This window comes from Scyliorhinus torazame, chromosome 14, assembly GCF_047496885.1.
Source record: "Scyliorhinus torazame isolate Kashiwa2021f chromosome 14, sScyTor2.1, whole genome shotgun sequence".
Classification (NCBI taxonomy): Eukaryota; Metazoa; Chordata; class Chondrichthyes; order Carcharhiniformes; family Scyliorhinidae; genus Scyliorhinus; species Scyliorhinus torazame.
The window spans coordinates 119,789,062-119,810,438 of NC_092720.1; the positions used below are offsets into that span (position 1 = coordinate 119,789,062).

General features: G+C 46.6%; 1 protein-coding gene across 6 annotated transcripts in view; it reads right to left on the reverse strand.

Moving 5' to 3' along the window:
* Window positions 1-21,377, reverse strand: part of LOC140389974 (rho guanine nucleotide exchange factor 4-like) — a 636,618-nt gene that overhangs the window by 246,713 nt on the left and 368,528 nt on the right. For all 6 annotated transcript variants that reach the window (XM_072474699.1, XM_072474703.1, XM_072474698.1 and 3 more), the window contains one exon: window positions 1,880-7,261. In XM_072474699.1, the coding sequence (XP_072330800.1) occupies window positions 1,880-7,261 (5,382 nt within the window). The remainder of the gene's footprint in view (window positions 1-1,879; window positions 7,262-21,377) is intronic.

Below are 21,377 nucleotides of genomic sequence, written 5' to 3' on the forward strand. Positions count from 1 at the left end.
AGAATCTTTTTCTCTCAGAGGATCTTGAGTCTTTGGAACTCTCTTCCTCACAAGGCGGTGGAAGTAGCATCTTTGAACATTCTTAAGGCAGAGGTAGACAGGGTGAAAGGTTTTGGGGAACAGGCAGGAATGTGGAGTTAAGGTTACAATCTGATCAGTCATGATCTTATTAAATGGTGGAGTTGGCTCGAGGGGCTGAGTGGCCGACTCCTTCTCTTAATTTAAATGTTTGTGATGCCCCATCAGTTGCTCTTTTTACCTACAGACATGGCACAAAGTTATTTATTTTGTACTACATTAAATAGAATTGAAGACTGGTGCATTGGGAAATGTTCCCTCATCAGCTAAGATATTGGGGATGTGGGGCAAGAAATAGGAACAGAGTAGAGCAGACCGATCCAGCATGTCTGCTTGACATTCAATATTAGCATGGCTGAGCTTCTACACTTACAAATCCTATCCCCATAGCTGGTGCCAAGGAATCCAGATCTGGCAGCAACTGATGATCGAAAAGAGACACTGCTGATTTGACAGCAAGGTAATATGATGTGATGCAAGTTGTATGCTTCATTTATTACTGGAAACACCTAAAGGGATAGGATTGGAGAAGTAGCATTTTATACACATTAACAACCCCCCAATCGGCACGTTAGTAAAAGGACAACTTTCTCAAGACTTAGCCTATTAGATATTACTTCTAATGTGCGGCACGGTAGCCCAGTGGTTAGCACTGTTGCTTCACAGCTCCAGGGTCCTAGGTTCAATTCCCGGCTTGGGTAACTGTCTGTGCGGAGTCTGCACATTCTCCCCGTGTCTGCGTGGGTTTCCTCCAGGTGCTCTGGTTTCCTCCCACAGTCCAAAGTTGTGCAAGTTAGATGGATTGGCCATGCTAAGTTGCCCTTTGTGTCCAAAAAGGTTAGGTGGGGTTACTGGGTTATGGGGATAGGTTGAGGTGTGGGTTTAAGTGGGGTGTTCTTTCCAAGGACCAGTGCAGGCTTGATGGGCCGAATGGCCTCCTTCTGCACTGTATATTCTATGATTCTATGATAATGTTTAATATTGCCCTGTGTGGGTTAAATAGATGGCTCTATTTATCTGTCATTATCAAGGTTATAAGACACACTGACTGTACTGCTCACTCAATGTCTGTCACGTAGTGTGTTCTGTAGATATGCTTATATGAAAGCAAAAACTAACCAGGCTGGCCCAAGCTACTGATGGAGTAATAGATGTGTAATAGCTACCACTGGCCAGTAGATGGTAGAATCGCCATTTCAAAACAAAATATCACCCGTATTTGTTTTTAATGCTGTGTGTCCTTGCACGTTGCTATAACTATTTGAAAAAGGCAATTATGACACATTGGCTGACTCCCCAGTTTGGGAGCCTGTGGTCAGCTGCCTCAAGGCCACTGGAGATTCAGTCAAATGATCTCCAAATATTCTGATCAATATTATAGCATTCCTGATGACTAACGTCTATCCTAATCAAACAGAAATTTGATTGTGAATTTGTCTTCATATAGGTTTTCTAAGTGATTACAATGAAAGTTTAGTTATTCAATTTCTTTTGCTTAAAATGGTTCTTGCAATTTCCAGGGGCAAAACACACGCAAACATATGTAACATGTTCTTCACCAGGTTTCCGTCTCTCTCAATTTATTCTCAAAGTTTACATTAATAGACCCACATCATTGCTGTGTCGTGATGCAAAATTTAAGTTCTCTCACAGAAACTTGCATTTTTTTATATGGTGTTTTGTCAATCATTCATGAGCTTGCAGTTAATAAGAATATGCATTGAGGAAAAGCATTTATTATGGTGATCAGAAGGTTGATCTTATACCTGCAGTTCTGTACAATACTTCCCGAACCACTCACCTCATCTTTGGCGATATCAATGGCGGAGCAAGTTGTATTTAGACTTGTCTGCGATTGACTACTAATGCCACTGTCTTCTTTCTGACATTCATAATTCAGTGACTGTACTGAAAGAAGAAGATTTCCTCTCGGTTTCAATGTTGTTGGCCTTTCGGGTCCTTCTCCATCTGTTGTCCTGCTAGAGTCAAGGGAGGTCCAGGATGATGTGCTAGCTCGGTTGCTGCTACGGAAGCTTCTCCGAAAACTTGACCTTGGGCTTTGTGGTTTCGGACTCATTGGCCTTGCAGGGAAAGTGGAGTCAAAGCATTCTGAAATCACACCAGGTCTGTTCCATGTTGGGCTTAACTGATTCAACAAGGCATTTGGAAGGGTTTGATTTGATGTGGTTTGGAAACGATCTTCAGATTCCAGACAACCGTCAAATGTCAATTTAAGTTGTAATCCATTTGGTGATGTCCTTTTAACCCTCTGCCCCACCAGCTTCATGCAGTCATCTTGCTCAAGAGAGCTATCGGAAAGCTGGTCTTTACTGGGTGCCTGAGGAGATGAGGGAGATGAAGCTGCTGAAAAAGGGGTATTTTCTATCTGTTCCATCGAGATCCTCCTCGCATATTCACTGTGCACCTGAGACTGTGATCTTGCAGCTTGAATTTCTTCACCAGCTGTATTTGAAGTGCTCAATGGACTCGTTGCCTTTGGAGACTCAGATTCACTCAGTTTCATAAATTTTCTCCAAGACAAATGCCTTGTCTTCCCTTCATCGCCATCGTTCCTCTTATGAGATTTAGAATTTTGATCTTTGTCTCCAGATTTTGTTTCAAAAAACACCGAAAGCGACTTATTGGCAAAAACCCTTTTCATTCTAAGATTAAGGCTATCAGCACTTTTGCTCTTTTTGCACCTGTTTCCTGTCACAGGAGGTATTTTGACACTTTGCTCTTCAGCAGTACTCTCATCACCTTCCATAGAGTCTGTGCTCCTGCTGTGGAAGTGTCGGCCATTTTCTGCCACTCTCTGAACCTCTTCCATGTCTTCTGCCTCCTGAAGTCTATAAGGGCCAAATGCACTTTTCAAACTTTCACTGACCAGACTACTTCTTTCAAAAACCTCATCATCATCATCTGATCCATCTAACGTAGAGTATTCACTCTTGTTGCTACTCCTGAAATGATAGGACAGATGAGGTTTATAACTAGGGCCATGGGTTTTGTACACCGTAGCACCATTTATGTTTCCCTTTGTTTGTGCTTTACTCTCATCTGCATCTCTGGCCAGTTGACCTCGATTTTCACCCTTGCTTTCAGGTTGATGCTCTTGTGTTGAGGCTTTGCTTTTCCTGAATGACGCCATTTTGGTGAAAACTGAAAATTTTGAGTTTTTAATAGATGCGCTGAAAGAGTTTAATGAGGACAAAGATCCAAACCGATCATCTCCTTTAGTGTTGGTCTGTCTCTGTACAGCTTTGTGAAGACTGCTATTACTTCCAAATTGGTAAATATTTTCATCTATTTCCTCACTAGTTGTACTGTTACCATCAGTATCATAAACAAGTTGAGGAACATCACTGGATACGGCGTCTAATTTTATTGTCTCTTGGCTTCCATTTTCTCTTCTGTATAGATGTTCATCCAGCATGTCGTCATAATCCAACCTATCATCACTCTCACCCTGCAGAGTGCCTGCCTCTGCTGGAAGGGCCATATATTGTCTATCCAAATTTTTGTTTGCAATTCCAGTGTCCTCTAACTCTGCCCCTAAAGGAAGGTCACTTGTCATTGATCCAATGTCACCAATATAGAAGTGACTATTTTCTGTACTATTTTTAGGAGCTTTATTATTATCCCTTGATGGCTCAATGAGAAAGAATGTTGGCACTAATTCAGCATCAATTGTAGATCCTTTTTTAGTTGTTTTTGTTGTGTTCAGTTGTTGAGAAGTCGTAGCATGTGATACTGTGAATCCTTCAATGAAAATCTCCCTTTGCTCAGAATCTGAAACCAGACTGGCCGCACCTGGTTCTATGCTAGTTTGAGATGGGTACTCATGTGCTTCTACTTCTTCATTGGAAATTTTTATTATGTTTAAGTTTTGTTCTGTAGTTTCTTTGAATGAAGAACACAATACATTTGTTTCTGAACTTGTTCCAGTGCAGTGTTTAAAAGATTGTCTAATCAGCTCAATTGGGCAATCATTTTCCTGTCCGGAGAAATTAATAGAATTTTCCCTTTTGGCACATGGGTTTTCAGGAGAGATTTCACTTACTTCTATTGTCGTATCGAATAAAAGCTCAGTTATTGGTTCAGCAATGCAATCCTCACCATCTGAGTTTGCGCCAGGACAACTCCCTGTGTTCGCTGAAAATGTGTTTCCTTCACTGTCCTTTCTAAGATCAATCTCTTGTGGCTGTACTTCTAGACTTCTGGCCTCTGGTGCAATGTATGATGAGCTGCTATCCAGGCCTGATGTCTGACTTGACTCAATTGTCTCAAAATCTCTGTCAAGAAATTTCTTATGTTCTTCTGTTTCTGACAAGAGTAAGTTAGCTATTTCCCCTTGCTTACCCTTAACAAAATCTTCCTGCGATTGGTTCTCTGATGAACTCTGACCGACCTTTAGTTCTCCCTCTTGAAAATCTGTTGTATGTTTTTCTGTGAAACTTGTGCTTTGTGTCTTTGCCGATATCTGTTCACTTGTCACTGATCCTGTCTGAAGAGAATCTCCCGCAGCTGCTTCAAAATTGGCTTTGATAGAAGAATCGACAGATTCCAATCCTGCTCCAGTAATGTTGTCCTGTGTGCTTTCTACAGCACCGGAATCATGTGAAACCGCCTCAGTCTCTGACCTCTGCGTGAGTGTTTCACAAGTAATTTCATCACAATCTAGTTTTGCTTCAAATGAATAGTGAGCAGTATCTGTGCTTCCTTCATTAATATGGTCACTTATGACTCCATTTACTCCTGCAGACTTGTCACTCAGGTCTTGATCTGCTTCATGGAAAATCACAGAGGAGATTGTCTCAATTTCAGTGGTGTCACTAAAGTCTGTGTATCCATCCAACTCCTGAAAAGCCCTAGTTAGCTCTACCTGGCTTTCAACGGTGAATTCAGGCTGGTCAGAGTTTTCTTCATTGGTCCTCAGTTCTGCTGCAAGATTTCTGACATTGATCTCTTGTGGGTTCTCAGTCGAAATTGCAAAGGGCTCTAGTTTGGCCTCTGATTCAGGAGCACTTGTTTCTACCGTTGGGAGGTTCCCTTCCAATGGGGAAGAATTATTTTCCTCTGAACTTATCAGAGCAGAGGTTTTACTTATTTCCGACCTTGTGTCGGGGCAGTTCTCAGAGGGGACTAGTTCTGTGTCAAAAGGAGTTTCAGTTAGATTCTGATCTGTACCCAGAGGAAGCCAGGTTGACCCTGAATCTGAGATAATCCCAGCAGGCACCGCATTTGTCCCAGGACTGACTACGATGGGAAGCAGCTCGGTTTCAAATGGGATCTCACCTTGATCTTGCTCTGTGTACAGTGATGTCCAAGTTGGCTCTGATTTAAATCCAGCAAAAATCTCACTAGTCTTAGGACTTCCTGCAGCTGAGTCTGGTTTTACTTCAAGAGAACATTCACTTTGATCTTGGTTTGTATTCAGCAAAGCCCAGACTGACTCTGATACAATTTTAGCACTCGCCCCGAAAGTATTCCTGCTGGCAGGTGATTCAATTTCAACAGGAATTTCACTTGTATCTTGATTTGTATCCGGAGGAGGCCAGGTTGGCTTAAATTCAAATCTACCACAAATCTCAATTGTCCCAGGTGCAGCGGCACTGGAATCTGGCTCTTTATCAGTGGGAATTTCACTTTGATCCCGATCGGTGTCTGGAGAAGACCAGGATGATTTTGTTCCGACAGAAACCTCACGTTTCTCAGGATCAACCTGAGTGGGATTTGATCGCACTTGAGAGAAAGTTGCACTTGGATCCTGGTTTGCATCCACAGAAACCCAGCAGCGTTCTAACTCTGCTATAATTCCATTCGAAATGTCACTTGACTCAGGAAAAGTCTGAAGGGACTCTAATTCACCTTCAATAGGAATTTTATTTAGATCATTGTTTACATCCAGAGAAAGGCAGATTGGCTCTGATATGAGTTTAGTAGAAACCTTAGTTAGCAGAGGACAAGGTTCAATTGGATTTGACTCGACTTGTTGTGGAATCTCACATGGGCAAGGGTTCGCACCCAGAGGAGCCCAGATTGTCTTTGATTCTGTTATAGCGGCAGGAGGAATCTCATTTGTCTCGGGACAAATTCCAGTGGAACCTCGATTTATTTCCGAGGGAATTTCACTTAAGACTTGGTTTCTGTTCAAGAAAGCCCAGTCTGACTCAGTCAGAGGGATTTTACTTGGATCTGGTTTAATTCCATCAGACGTGTGACATATCCCAGGGCAAATTGCGGCAGACTCCGTTTGTTTATTCAGGGAAATCGTTTTTGGCTCTGCTGCTTCTGACGAAAGAACACTTGGCTCTATTTTAATGTCCAAAGGAATCTTATTTAGCAGTGCTTTTGTTTCAGGCAAAATCTCAAACTGTTCTGCTGTGTGTGGAGAATTCTCCTTTGAGTCCCATTTCAAATCAAGACAACTGCCGCTCCCATGTGCTTCTAGAAAAGTAGCAGATAGCGTTTCCGACCAAGGTGCGATTGCATTGTGACTGGTTTCTGCTTCAAAAGAACCAGTGCACTTTTCAGAATTTAATTCATAAGGAAGTTCATTTGTTGCTGTATTTGTCAGAAAAAATAATTCACTTGCCTCTGATTCTGTCTCAGAAGAAACGTCGCTAGTTTCAGAAGTGGTGTCGAGTGCAGGTTGACTGGATCCTGAATGAAGAGCGTGTTGCTCAGAGGGTGTGCTGAAATGGATGTTGAAATTCACTTCAGATGTCTCTGCTGAGAAGCCACTTATCTCTGATTCCACTCCTCGTGCAGTTCCATTTCCCTCCTGTGCCTTGCAGGATATGCCACGTGGCTTTGAATCTCGACAAAAGGCAGTTGTATGAGGCCTTATCTGTGGGTACAGCGGCGGTATTGTATCCAAGGAGCTGGTATTGAGTTGTGGTTTGGTAGATGCATGAATTAGCCTTCCTAAGCATTCAGGATCAATGTCATTTGCCTCAATCGTTACTTCAGGTTGAGGGACAAAAAGATGAGAAGAAGTCCAATTGTGTTCTAGTTTAGTTTCGCTCGTTGCTGGTGCCTTTTCTATGGTAGTTTTATTTGACTCATGTTGTACATCAGGAGAAAATTGGCTGGGCCCTGGAGGTTCCTCCTCCTCTGAGCCGTCTTCCTCTTCGGATTCACAGTGTTCAGAAAGACTCTCTATGGACTCGGAAACCTGCTGAAAGAAAGGAAAAGAATACTGTTACTCAAGTCCTGGAATATTAGGATGAATCACCTCTTTAACCTGACAAAAAAAATACTTTGTTATGTCACAAAAACAGGAAATACCGGACAATCTCAGAAGGTCTGACAGCATCTGTGAAGAGAGAAGGGAACTAATGTTTCTAGTCTGGATGACTCTTATATACCATTGTTTATTTGGCATACCTTCATACTCTTTTTTTCCCCCTTGGAGAACATGGTGGAGCATTGGAAGGATTTTGCAGGCAGATTAACAACCTAATTTGGGCCATATGAATATGTCTTCCTGGAGCATATTCTGCAAGTGGAACTTGAACCTGGGCTTTGCCAATCCGGATGCAGCAGCACGCCATCAACTGAATCACTCAGGCTTCTACTGCAAATCGGCAGCAGGGGGGCACAGTGGTTAGCACTGTAGTCTCACAGTACCAGAGAGCCGGGTTCGATTCCGACCTTGGGTGACTGTCTGTGTGGAGTTTGTATGTGTCTGTGTGGGTTTGTATGTGTCTGTGTGGGTTTCCTCCGGTTTCCTCCCATAATTTGCAGGTTAGGTGCATTGGCTATGCTGAATTTCCCCTTAATGTCCAAAGATTGTGCAGATTAGATTACTGGGGCGCCATTCTCCGACCCCCCGCCGGGTTGGAGAATCGCCAGGGGCTGCCGTGAATCCCGCCCCCGCCGGTTGCCGAAGTCTCCGGTACCGGATATTCGGCGGGGCGGGAATCGGGCCGCGCCGGTTGGCGGGCCCCCCCGCTCGATTCTCCGGCCCGGATGGGCCGAAGTCCCGCCGATAAATTGCCTGTCCCGCCGGCGTGGATTAAACCACCTTTTGAACGGCGGGACAAGGCAGCGTGGGCGGGCTCCGGGGTCCTGGGGGGGGGGGGCGCGGGGTGATCTGGCCCAGGGGGGTGCCCCCACGGTGGCCTGGCCCGCGATCGGGGCCCACCGATCCGCGGGCGGGCCTGTGCCGTGGGGGCACTCTTTCCCTTCCGCCTCCGCCACGGTCTCCACCATGGCGGAGGCGGAAGAGACTCCCTCCACTGCGCATGCGTGGGAAACTGTCAGCGGCCGCTGACGCTCCCGTGCATGCGCCGCCCGGGGATGTCATTTCCGCGCCAGCTGGCGGGGCAACAAAGGCCATTTCCGCCAGCCGGCGTCGGCCTAGCCCCTCAATGTTGGGGCTCGGCCCCCAAAGATGCGGAGCATTCCGCACCTTTGGGGCGGCGCGATGCCCGTCTGATTGGTGCCGTTTTGGGCGCCAGTCGGCGGACATCGCGCCGTTTCGGGAGAATTTTGCCCCTGGTTTCTGCACTTTAGGGATTCTGTGAAACCCTTTAGGGAGTGACAAATGAATTGTTAGAGAACAGTGGCTTTGTCGGCAAGGTGTTGCTTGAAACCTTTTTTATTCTTAAATTTGCTTCTGTTCTGCTCTTTCACCTTTAGGCAATATTGTTTATGGAGATGAATTCCTCATGTGGGCGGTAGATAGGTGTGAAATATGTTTTGTCTAATCAAGGAATCTTATGTTCACCTGCCAACATTTCTGAAAATTGCCTTTTTTATTTAAAAAGCCACAAAATAGCTGTGCGACGAGTTTCTTCAAGAAAAGCGCTGCTTGGGAACATAAGTGCTCAAGAAAAGCTCTACATTATTATTTAATTTGAATTGTTTGTTTGTGGATGATCTCCAATGTTAAATTTTACTCCATCCCGATCATTAACGACTGATAGGTAGAGACAAAAGAGAAAATGCTGGAAAATCTCAGCAAGTCGAGCAGCATCACTTTTCTTATCCGCAAGAGGGTGAAGCGCTGCTGATGAATGCAGGAGATCCACTCATGACAATTGCAATTACCAACTTTCCCAGCTATGGATGACTTTTCAGATTGATAGAATGATGCAACACATGAGGCTATTTGACCCATCGTAACTGTGCTATCTCCTGCTAGGCGGTGGCCTAGTGGTAGTGTCACTGGACTGGTAAACCAGAGACCCAGAGTAACGCTCTGGGAACCCAGGTTCAAATCCTGCCACTGCAGATGGTGAAATTTGTATTTAATAAAAATCTGGAATTTAAAAAAAGTCTACTGATGACCACGAAACCATTGCCGATTGTTGTTAAAAACCCATCTGGTTCACTAATATCCTTCAGGGAAGGAAATCTGCCGTCCTTACCCGGTCTGACCTACATGTGACTCCAGACCTACAGTAATGTGGTTGCCTCTTAGCTGCCCCTTCAAGGGAAATTAGGGATGGGTAATAAATGCTGGCAAGGCCTACGATGCCCACGTCCCATGAACAAATAAAAAAAAATTGACCTTCTCTACCCCTGCTCTTTCTACTAGCCCTGCAATTTATTTTCCTTTTCTCATAATTATTCAAATCTCTTGAAAGCTACTTTTAAATCAGCTCAGGATCATAGAATTTACAGTGCAGAAGGAGGCCATTCAGCCCATCGAGTCTGCACGGACCTTGGAAAGCGCACCCTACCTAAGACCACTCCTCCACCCTATCCCCGTAACCCAGCAACCCCATCTAACCTTTTTGGACACTAAGGGCAATTTAGCACGGCCAATCCAACTAACCGGCACATCTTTGGACTGTGGGAGGAAACCGGAGCACCCGGAGGAAACCCACACAGGGGAGAATGTGCAGACTCCACACAGATAGTGTCCCAAGCCGGGAATCGAACCTGGAGCTGTGAAGCAATTGTGCTAAACACTACCATGCCGCCACTGTCACAGGGGCAGTGTGTGAATATCTCCAAATAATATTTTGTGTCTTCTTTGTTTGTTTATTCAGCTAGCCACAGTGGGCTTGTTATCAGTGTTCAGAGAGAGATTGTGAGTTTGCTGGTCTGTCATTTAGGGTCTCCATTCTGTGCCTTTTGCTCCATTATATAGAGTATTACAATTTTTCTATTCAAATAAAATTGTGTTAATATGGAAAAAATCTGTTGTGTCCCCGAGCTGATCCCGGAATCCTCACTGCAGAGACTGAGTAAACTCAGAGAGTGTGAGATCTCCCGCCCTTCACTGGTTAACAGAGTTCCACAACATCAAGACATTCGGGAGCGATTGGAAACTGTACTGAAAACAATCCCTGCATTATTCCGCATCAGGTTTAAGGGACGATTTTGGACAAGGTACATCATGTCACAAATTACCCAAATGAAAAGACATTTGCGAACATTTAAAAAAAGGAAATCAGATATATTGGGGTAAAGAGAATTATTATCATCTTCTAGCAAAGAAATGGGTTCATTAATCTGCAGTGAGCCACTAGTCGAATGACACTCTTCTGCTGATCTGCATTACGGAAAGGTCAGTATTTATTCCCCATCCCTATTTGCGTTTGAATTGAGGTCATTTCAAAGGGAACTTAAGAGACAACCACATTGCTCTGGGTCTGGGGTCATGTGTAGGCCAGGCCAGGTATGGATGACAGATTTCCTTCCTGAGAGGACATTACTGAACCAGATGGGTTTTTATCATGATCAACGACAGTTAGAGCTATTAGAGACCAGCTTTAAATTCCAGATTTATTAATTGAATTTAAATTCCACCAGTTGCTGTGGTGGGATTTGAACTTGTGACCCCAGCACATTAGCATGGGCCACTGGATTACTAGTCCAGTCACATTACCACAGGATCACCATCTCATCACATTTGCAAGTGGATACTTTTTTTAAATTACAAAAGCTCTCTGCTCCAACAATTTAATACATAGCAACGTGTGAGATTGTTTACTTGATAAGAATAGAAAAACAGAATAACTTTTAAAAGGCAAAATATTTGTAAATGTTGATCTTCACAGAGACTTAGATGTGCTCATACAGAAAGCACATCAAATTAGCATGCAGATACAGAAAACATAAAGGCAAATGGCATGTTGGCCTATATGGCAAGGATTGGTGATGAAGTAAAGGAAGTCTTACTACAATTGTACATTACTTTAATGAGATTACACCCAGTGTACTCTGCACAGTTTTTGTCTCCATGCTGAAGGATGGATATATTGGAGGTGGTACAGCAAGTCCCTTGATTGTTCCTGGGACGAGAGTGTTGCCCTATGATGGGAGGTTGAGCAAATTCTAAACTGGATCTTATTATAACATATTTGACAGGGTAGAGACTGGGAGCTTTTTTCCCCTGGCTGGAGAATGTAGAACACGGGGGAAACAACCTCAGGTAAGAGGTTGATCGTTTAGGACAGAGGTGAAGTGAAATTTCTTCACTTTGAGGATTATAAATCTTTGGAATTCACTGTCCCAGAGGATTAGGGATGGTCCGTCAATGTGCATATTTATGTCTGAAATTGATTTTTGCTTTTTGAGGAAATCAAGGGGTATGGGGTGGGAGGGTATGGATGAGAAAGTGGAGTTGAGGCAGATGGTCCCTCATGATCATACTGAATCGCAGAGCAGGCTTCAGGGGCCACAAGGTCTACTCCTGATCCTATCTTCCTATGTTCTCATGTTAATAATTTGTCACAGAGAATTTGCCAATCTTTGGGACTTTGGCCGACATACCTAGCATCACACTGGCACTGAAATTCATATTCCACATTACTTATTTGTGTGATAGGCAAAAAGTATTTTTGGCTCAACAGCAGAATCCTGTTAGTGGTGAATACCACTTGAGTTGATACTACAGAGTAACAGTGTAAAACAGTTAGCTTCACCTGTTCTTCAAATTCTTGAGATACCTTGTACTTCCAGGATAATCGGAGATAGACTGGGCAATTTTCAGGGCTGTAAGTGACAGCCTTAAGCCCGTTTATGACTTTGCACAATATACAATGCAAAATGATCTGATCAGGGAAGCCATTACCCCGCAGGATGTTATTGATACCAAGCTTGCATGCTGAGCAAATCACTTGGGCCCTATTTACAAGGTTGTCCCTAAGGCTAATCTTTTTATTTACATTTTGTCCCCCCAATTAATGGGCAATTTAGCGTGGCCAATCCACCTACTCTGCACATCAATGAGTTGTGGGGCTGATACCCATGCAGACACAGGGAGAATGTGCAAACTCCACACGGACAGTGACCTTGGGCCAGGATCAAACCCAGGTCCTTGGCACCGTGAAGCAGCAGTACTAACCACTGCACCACCTTGCCACCCTCCTAAGGGGCTGTTTAGCACACTGGGCTGAATCGCTGGCTTTGAAAGCAGACCAAGGCAGGCCAGTAGCACGGTTCAATTCCCATAACAGCCTCCCCGAACAGGCGTCGGAATGTGGCGACTAGGGGCTTTTCACAGTAACTTCATTAAAGCCTACTTGTGACGATAAGCGATTTTCATTTCATAAGGCTAATCTTAAGGGCCCAAGTACTGTTAGATCAGATCAAACACTATGGGTGGGATTCTCCGGTCTGTCAGCCACATTTTCCTGAGCGGCGTGCCGTTGCCGGCAGCGGCTATCTCCGTTCCCACCACCTGTCAATGGGATTTCCCATTGTGGCTGCCCCACACTGCTAGGAAACCCATGAGCTTGGATGCACTGCCGGCACAATGGAGAATTCCGCTGGTGAAGAATCCACCCCATGTCTCTTCCATTGCTTGCTACAAGCAGGATACAGATAGTATCTAACCAGTCTGTGCGTGCAAAACGCAAAACCCATTAGATGTGATTCCGTGAGTGGACAACATTTGTTAAACAATCCTCAGTGTGCTACATATTATGCTGACAACCAATTTAAGTTTGTCAGTCAGGCTCACATTGTGGGACATTTATGTATACTGGAGGCTACATATATTAATACACATGGCCATGTTCTTTGTGGACAGAAAGAACATGTATGCGTATTGCAGATGTTTCAGGTAAACAAAATAAATTGTATCCACTGACCGGTTCATTCCACAGGACATGGTTTAAATTTCTGGCAATGCTTGGCAGGTAACTGCCAGTCACTGGTGCATTCTCCATGGCAATGCCTCTACCAATCAGAAGACAAACACAGGACACAACTGACAGAGTACCCTTCGTCGTCCAGTACTTCCCCGGAGTGGAGAAACTACAACATCTTCTTTGGAGCCTTCAACACATCATCGATGAAGATGAACATCTTGCCAAGGTCATCCCCACACCCCCACTACTTGACTTCAAACAACCGCGCAACCTCAAACCATTGTTTGCAGCAAACTACCCAGCCTTCAGAACAGTGACCACGACACCACACAACCCTGCCATGGCAATCTCTGCAAGACGTGCCAGATCATCGACATGGATACCACCATTAAATGTGAGAACACCACCCACAAGGTACGCGGTACATACTTGTGCGACTCGGCCAACGTTGTCTACCTCATACGCTGCAGGAAAGGATGTCCCGAAGGGTGGTACATTGGTGAGACCATGCAGACACCGTGACAACGGATGAACAGACATCGCGTGACAATCGGCAGGCAGGAATGTTCCCTTCCGGTCGGGCAACACTTCAGCAGTCAAGGGCATTCAGCCTCTGATCTTCGGGTAAGCGTTCTCCAGAAATATATAGCCAAGTTCCGCACGCATGAGTACGGCCTCAACCGGGACCTTGGATTCATGTTGCATTACATTCACCCCCCACCATCTGGCCTGGGCTTGCGAAATCCTGCCAACTGTCCTGGCTTGAGACAATTCACATCTCTAGAACTTGGGGTTACCCCTATCTCTGGATCTGTAAAAACTTAATTACCTGAAAATGCTCACATTCAAAGTAGCGTCTTGCATCTTTGACTTTGTCTTTATCTATGTTTCTGGAACCTACCTCTTCATTCACCTGAGGAAGGAGCAGTGCTCCAAAAGCTAGTGATTTGAAACAAACCAGTTGGACATTAACCTGGGGCGCGATTCTCCGAAATGGAGACAAAGTCCCGACGCTGGAGTGAAAACCGGAGTGTTTCACTTCGGCGTCGGAGCCCGCTCCCAGCCCCCTATTCCCCCGCCACCGGGGGGCTAGGAGCAGCATTGCGTATTTTACGCCCGCTGAGCCTTGGCGCCGTGTAAAAAGCAGCGCCATGTAAATGATGCAGCCGGCCCTGCGTAAATGAAGTCACCCACGCATGCTTGGTTGCCGTCCTCCCCGAGGCCGCCCGCCAGAAGATGGCGGATGGATCTTGCGCAGCGGCGGAGGAAAGGAGGTCCTCCTTTAGAGAGGTCGGCCCGCCAATCGGTGGGCCCCGATCGTGGGCCAGACCCCATCGGAGGCCTCCCGAAGTGAAGGAAACCCCCCCCCCCCGCCCAAGCATTCCCGCACAGTTCCCGCCGGCAGCGACCAGGTGTGGACAGGGCCGGCGGAAACCTGTCGTGTTGGGGCGGCCGCTCGGCCCATCCGGGCCGGAGAATAGCGGGGGTACCGGAGAATCGCCGTTGTGAGTGTCTCAGGCGATTCTCTGGCTGGCGTGGTGCAGAACTCGACGGGGCCGTTCGTGCTGGTTGGGAGAATGGCGGGACGGCGTCGGACCGGCGTCACGTGGTAAAACGGCGCGGTCGGCGATTCTCCCAACTGCCGTGGCCTCGGAGAATCGCGCCCCTGGTGTTGTAAGACTTCTTACTGTGCTCACCCCAGTCCAACGCCGGCATCTCCACATCATTACTTCATCTAGTTTGAGTAAAATATTCTTCTAATCCTCTCATACTCATGTGTTTATCCATGTGGTGAGAGTATGGATCTTAGACTTCTCTCCTGATCTTCTTATAGGATTATGAGTGATTGTCGTATATTTATGCCCCTAGTTTTAGAGATCCCCTCAAGTGGAAAGTTTTTCTCTATGTTCATCATTGCAAACCTACTCTTAAAAACCCCTTTTGAAAGCCTTTCAGATTCAGCTTTAGAACTATTGACACCCCAATCACAATGTTTAGGTATATCGGGTTTGATACACGATCAATGACCACTAAAGCGAGGTTGTAGTCCAACTGAAGGCTTTAATAAGCTAGATGTTTCCCCCAGCAGCTCAGGTACAGAATGAAGGCTGCTGGGGCGGCACGGGTTCTTAACCCCGCCTAGCAGGGCGGAGCTACCATACATCCTAACCAATAGAAAGCATACAGTTTCCACCAATGGTGCTTCAGCCTATCAGGTACCGTAATACCTATAATACCACATTCACCCCCTGTTAAAAGAGTCCGGCGGGGGTGGTGGCCTGAAACTACAAAACATGGCAACGTGGTAGAATTAGTTATGGAGGTACCGTAATACCTCCGTACAGTGTTTTGTAACCATTAACAATTCTGATAGCTATGTACATTTGATGGTTTACATTTACAGTTTACAGTTTACAGTTTACAATTAAAAATGGAGCAATCGGTTTACAGTTTACAGTCTACAATTTAAAATGAAGCAATCAGTCGATCGGGGACCCTGGTCGTCCTCTGTGATCGTCGGAGCTTCGGCGGCGACTCCGGTGGAGGCTCGGGCATCTGTGACTCCGGGAGCGTGGCTTCGATCTCCATGGCAGCTTCGGCACCCCTAGTGGGGTGGTGGGGAAAACGGTTGACCTGGGACGGGAGCGCCTGCGGGGAGCGTCGGTGGGTGGGGGGGCCTAGACGGGGCCGGCGGAAGGACCGACCCTCCTGTAAGGTGCTGTGGTGGAGGGGAGAGTGGGACTGGTGGCTGGGGTGCGCATGTGGTTCCGGCGGGCGCCAGGTCCCGAAGGGAGACCATATCTTGACGGCCGTCGGGGTACGCCACGTAGGCATACTGGGGGTTAGCATGGAGCAGATGGACCGTCTCGACCAACGGGACCGGCTTGTGCGCCCACATGTGTTTTCGGAGCAGGATGGGTCCGGGTGCTGCCAGCCAGGTCGGGAGCGAGGTCCCAGAGAACGACTTCCTGGGGAAGACAAGGAGACGTTCGTGAGGTGTCTGGTTGGTTGTGGTACAAAGCAGTGACCAGATGGAGTGGAGGGCATCCGGGAGGACTTCCTGCCAGCGGGAGACTGGGAAGTTCCTGGACCGTAGGGCCAGTAGGACGGTCTTCCAGACCGTTCCGTTCTCCCTTTCTACCTGTCCGTTACCCCGGGGGTTGTAACTGGTCGTCCTGCTCGAGGCGATGCCCTTGCTGAGCAGGAATTGACGCAGTTCATCGCTCATAAAGGAGGACCCCCTATCACTATGTATGTAAGCGGGGAACCCGAACAGTGCAAAGATGCTATGGAGGGCCTTGGTGACGGTGGTTGCGGACATGTCGGGGCAGGGGATGGTGAATGGGAACCGGGAGTACTCGTCAATCACGTTCAGGAAGTACATGTTGCGGGGAGAGGGCATTTGAAGTCCATGCTGAGGCATTCAAAGGGAGGGGAAGCCTTTATCAGGTGTGCTTCCTCTGGTCGGTAGAAGTGCGGTTTGCACTCCGCGCAGATTTGGCAGTTCCTGGTGGCTGTCCTGACCTCCTCGATGGAGTAGGGCAGGTTGCGGATCTTGACAAAATGTAAAAAGCGAGTGATCCCCGGGTGGCAGAGGTCCTCGTGGCGGGCTCGGAGGCGGTCCACTTGTGTGGTGGCACATATGCCGCGGGACAGGGCGTCAGGAGGCTCATTTAGCTTCCCGGGACGATACAAGATCTCATAGTTGTAGGTGGAGAGTTTGATCCTCCACCGCAAGATCTTGTCGTTTTTATCTTGCCCCGCTGTGCATTATCAAACATGAAAACAACCGACCGTTGGTCCGTGGAAGAGCAAATCTCCTGCCGGCCAGGTAATGCCTCCAATGTCGCACAGCTTCTACTATGGCCTGGGCCTCCTTTTTGACTGAGTGGCGGATTTCGGAAGCATGGAGGGTACGAGAGAAGAAGGCCACCGGTCTGCCCGCTTGGTTGAGGGTGGCCGCCAGAGCTACGTCGGACGCATCGCTCTCGACCTGGAAGGGGAGGGACTCATCGATGGCGTGCGTCGTGGCCTTTGCAAAGTCTGCTTTGATGCAGCTGAAGACCTGGCGGGCCTCTATTGACAGGGGAAAAGCTGTGGATTGGGTCAGGGGATGGGCCTTGTTAGCATAGTTGGGGACCCACTGGGCGTAGTCGCTAAAAAACCCTGGGCAACGCTTCAGGGCCTTGGAGCAGTGAGGGAGGGGGAACTCCACAAGGTGGCGCATGTGTTCAGGGTCGGGGCTTATAACTCCATTTTGCACTAAGTAGCTGAGGATGGCTAGGCAGTCGGTGCTAAACACGCATTTATCCTTGTTGTATGTAAGGTTAAGGATTTTTGCGGTCTGGAGAAATTTTCAGAGGTTGGTGTCGTGGTCCTGCTGGTCATGGCCGCAGATGGTGACATTATCGAGATACGGGAATGCTGCCCGTAAACCGTACCGGTCAACCATTCCGTCCATCTCTCGTTGGAAGACCGAGACCCCGTTAGTGACACCAAAGGGAACCCTTAAGAAGTGATAGAGCCGCCCATCTGCCTCGAAGGCAGTGTATTTGCGGTCACTTGGGCGGATGGGGAGCTGATGGTAGGCGGACTTGAGATCCACCGTGGAGAAGACCTTATAATGCGCGATCCTGTTTACCAGGTCGGATATGCGGGGGCGAGGGTACGCGTCCAGCTGCGTAAACCTGTTGATGGTCTGACTGTAGTCGATGACCATCCTATGCTTCTCCCCGGTTTTTAACATCACTACTTGAGCTCTCCAGGGGCTGTTACTGGCTTCAATGACCCCTTCCCTCAGTAGCCTTTGGACCTCTGACCTAATAAAGATCCGGTCCTGGGCACTGTACCGTCTGCTCCTGGTGGCGACGGGTTTGCATTCCGGGGTGAGGTTCGCAAACAGGGAAGGCGGGTCAAACTTACGGGTCGCGAGGCCGCAGACAGTAAGGGCGGGGTATAGGGCCGCCGAATTTGAAGGTTAGACTTTGGAGGTTACACTGGAAGTCTGAACCCAGGAGTGTAGCCGCGCAGAACTGGGGAAGGACGTAGAGACGGTTTACAAGACAGCTAGGCTTTTGAGCCAAAAGTGCAGTTACAGCATCGTAAAAGTTTGGGCTAATGGATTTTTGTTTATATTAAGAGGGTTCCCTTTGGATTAGTTAGAGACATTTGACAGGATTCTCCGGACCCCCATCCATGTGTTTCTTGGCTGTACCCCGTGCACTGGCGGCGGGATTCTATATTCCCACTACTGTCATTGGAATTTCTGACTGAAACCACCCCATGCCACCAGCAAAACCCACTGGTGGGAGGTGGTTGCCAGAGGGAAAAGCAAATCCCGACGACCAGGGAATTCCGGCCATTGTGTTCAGTTTATTGAGATGATGTAATTAATGGAGGGAGCCAGAAGTTAAAGCAGTCAGGTGTTGGGATTCAGTTTGATTTGTGGGTGGAAGGCAAGCTGAGAAGCAGTTTCTGAAGAATTGCAGCCACAGATTCTGCATTATTCGTACAGGGTATCAGGTCTCTTTCTTTAAAGCAGTCCCAAAAGATCTCTCTTTCTCAAAGTGGAGCATTCAAGACATCTCTGTACAGCAAGTATTCCTGAGTGCTAACTGTATTTAAAAATGGATTAGGATCAGAGATGGTTTTATGGTTTGAGTGGAAATAAAGATAGCAGTTAAAGGTCATTGTATCACTGTATTGATTAGCATTGTTCAAGGGGTAATTGTAAGCAATTTTCTTGTGTGCTGTTAAATATATTTTAATATTGTGTCAGTAATAAAGTTTGTTTTAATATCCTACATCCCTATTTTGCATGAAATTAGGCTTTGAGCGAGGTATCCTGTTCCTCTCAGTCTTACAAAATTGAAATAAAATATTGGGGTTTCTGTCCAGTATCCTAGCCACTGTTGGAGTCTGGTCCAGATTGTAATACCACCTTCACTATGGAAGATCAACCAAGGCAGATCAATAAATTATGTTACAGCCACCTTTGTGTCCTAGATATCCAGGTCCAAGACAGTATTCTTACCCATCAGTAACCGTTTAATCTTGGTCCATTTAAGTTACTTTGACCCAGGGTCATGCCCAGGTGCAGAACCGACTCTCTTCTTGCTCAGCTGCCGGTTGATATGGGCCAGAACCCCTACTTTCTACAGCCCGTTTTTAAAATTGCAAATTCACCTTCACAGTTTGACCTTGGGTCTTCCATGAGAGGTGATAGGAGTCCTTCCAGCACATGTCTAACAGTTCTGAAACAGGGTTGCGAGCAGTTTAGACACAACTGTCCGTTACCTTTCTCAGCATAGTTAAGCCAAAGCTGAAACGCATTGCACGCCGCACATGCTAACACACACCGCTCTCCCCCTCCCCCGCACAAATGAATCAGAATTTAAACAGCTGTCCTTATTATTTTTCCACTCAATACCATTTGAAGTCCACTCTTTGGCTGTGCAAAGGCATCACTTGAAGGTTTCCACCACTATATCCTACTTCGTTCAAGGTAGAGATTGTGGTGATATGCCTGTAGATAATATTACATGTACTCAGCAGTCTGACCTCCCACCAGCAGGTGGAAGTACAGGTCTACCATGTGATCTTGTGACATGGGTCATGTGACATCGGACTCTCATCAGAAAGTTGTGAAACACATTGGGTTTTTTCTTTTTAAAATAAATTTAGAGTACCAATTCATTTCTTCCAATGAAGGGGCAATTTAGCGTGGCCAATCCACCTAGCCTGCACATCTTTGGGTCGTGGGGTCGAAACCCGCGAAAACACGGGGAGAATGTGCAAACTCCACACGGACAGTGACCCAGAGCCGGGATCGTACCTGGGACCTCGGCGCCGTGAGGCAGCAGGGCTAACCCACTGCGCCACCCTGCTGCCACGTGAAACATACATAAGGACAGTCACACATAAGGGTAGTTCCAGGAGAGTCTAATGTATCTGATCGTTATCTTACCACGTGTGCATTAATAAATCCTTGTTCTGGCTATGTCATCCGCAGTTCTGTAGCTTCATTGCAAGACACAATCACGGAATACAACAGAGATTAGAGGACACTAACTCCCATACGATTTGTCAATAGCAATACCAATTAGCAATACAGAATCATGAGATGGTTATGGCACACAAGGAGGCCATTTGGCTCATCGTGTCCGTGCTTGCTCCCTGCAAGAGCTATTCCCAGCTATTCTCTTTCCCTTTCCTCCGGCCTTGCAATTTTATTTCTCTTTGTATGTTTAACCAATTTTCTTTCAAAAACCACAATTAAATACTCATCACGTTCTGAGGCAGTGCATTCCAGATCCTAACCTCCTGTTGCATTATTAAAAAACTCTTTTCATGTGTTGCCCCTGGTTCATTTGCTAATCACCTTATGTTGGTGTCCTCTGGTTCTCAGCCAACCCACCAATAAAAATAGTTTCTCTCTATCTATTCTTTGCGAAAAAGAAAACTGCATCTTCTGCAGTCGACATTCCAAATGCCACCCAAAATTCAAACGTCTATTGCCAGTGTCCACTTTGGAGCCAAATATGACTTATTAAACTGGATGACAGCATTATTATTGGGTTTTCCCTCATGGGAAATTGAAAAGCATTTGTTCAGATACCTAAATAAATTATTGTAATTACAAGATAAGTCAGAACAAGTCAAGTACTTCTCCTGAATATAATTCTCCTGAATATAATTCTCCTGAATATAATTTTCAGTACAATCTGAAGAAGCACACATTTTAAAATAAATGCATGATAGTCTATACTCAGCCTTCAATATGAGACTAAATTAATCACATTAGCAGATACTTTGGCCCTCACCTCGACTGGGGCAGGATTTAGGATTTTTGGTTGCACGTACACTGGGCAGTTTTAGCATCACAGTGTGTGTCCTCTTTCCAGCAAGTTCCCCACCCAGATAAGCTAGATTCCCTACCGGGCGGGGAATGCTGTGGAGCAGGCTGCTACCTGGAGCTTGCAGAAAGTAGGTTAGTAATAGCGTGGAGGAGGAGGGTCTGAATTTGGGTAAAGTATCAGCAAACCTGGGAGGGCTCCAAGGGTGAAAATCACCCCACCCTACCTGCCCCACCCCTTCAGTCCTCTCTCCATCCCGCCCCACCCTTTCAGTCCCGTCCCCCCCCCCCCCCCCCCCCCGTCCCCCCGTCTCGCCCTACCCTTTCATTCCCCCTCCATCTCGCCCCACCCTTTCATTCTAACACCATCAATCAGTCTTTTAAAA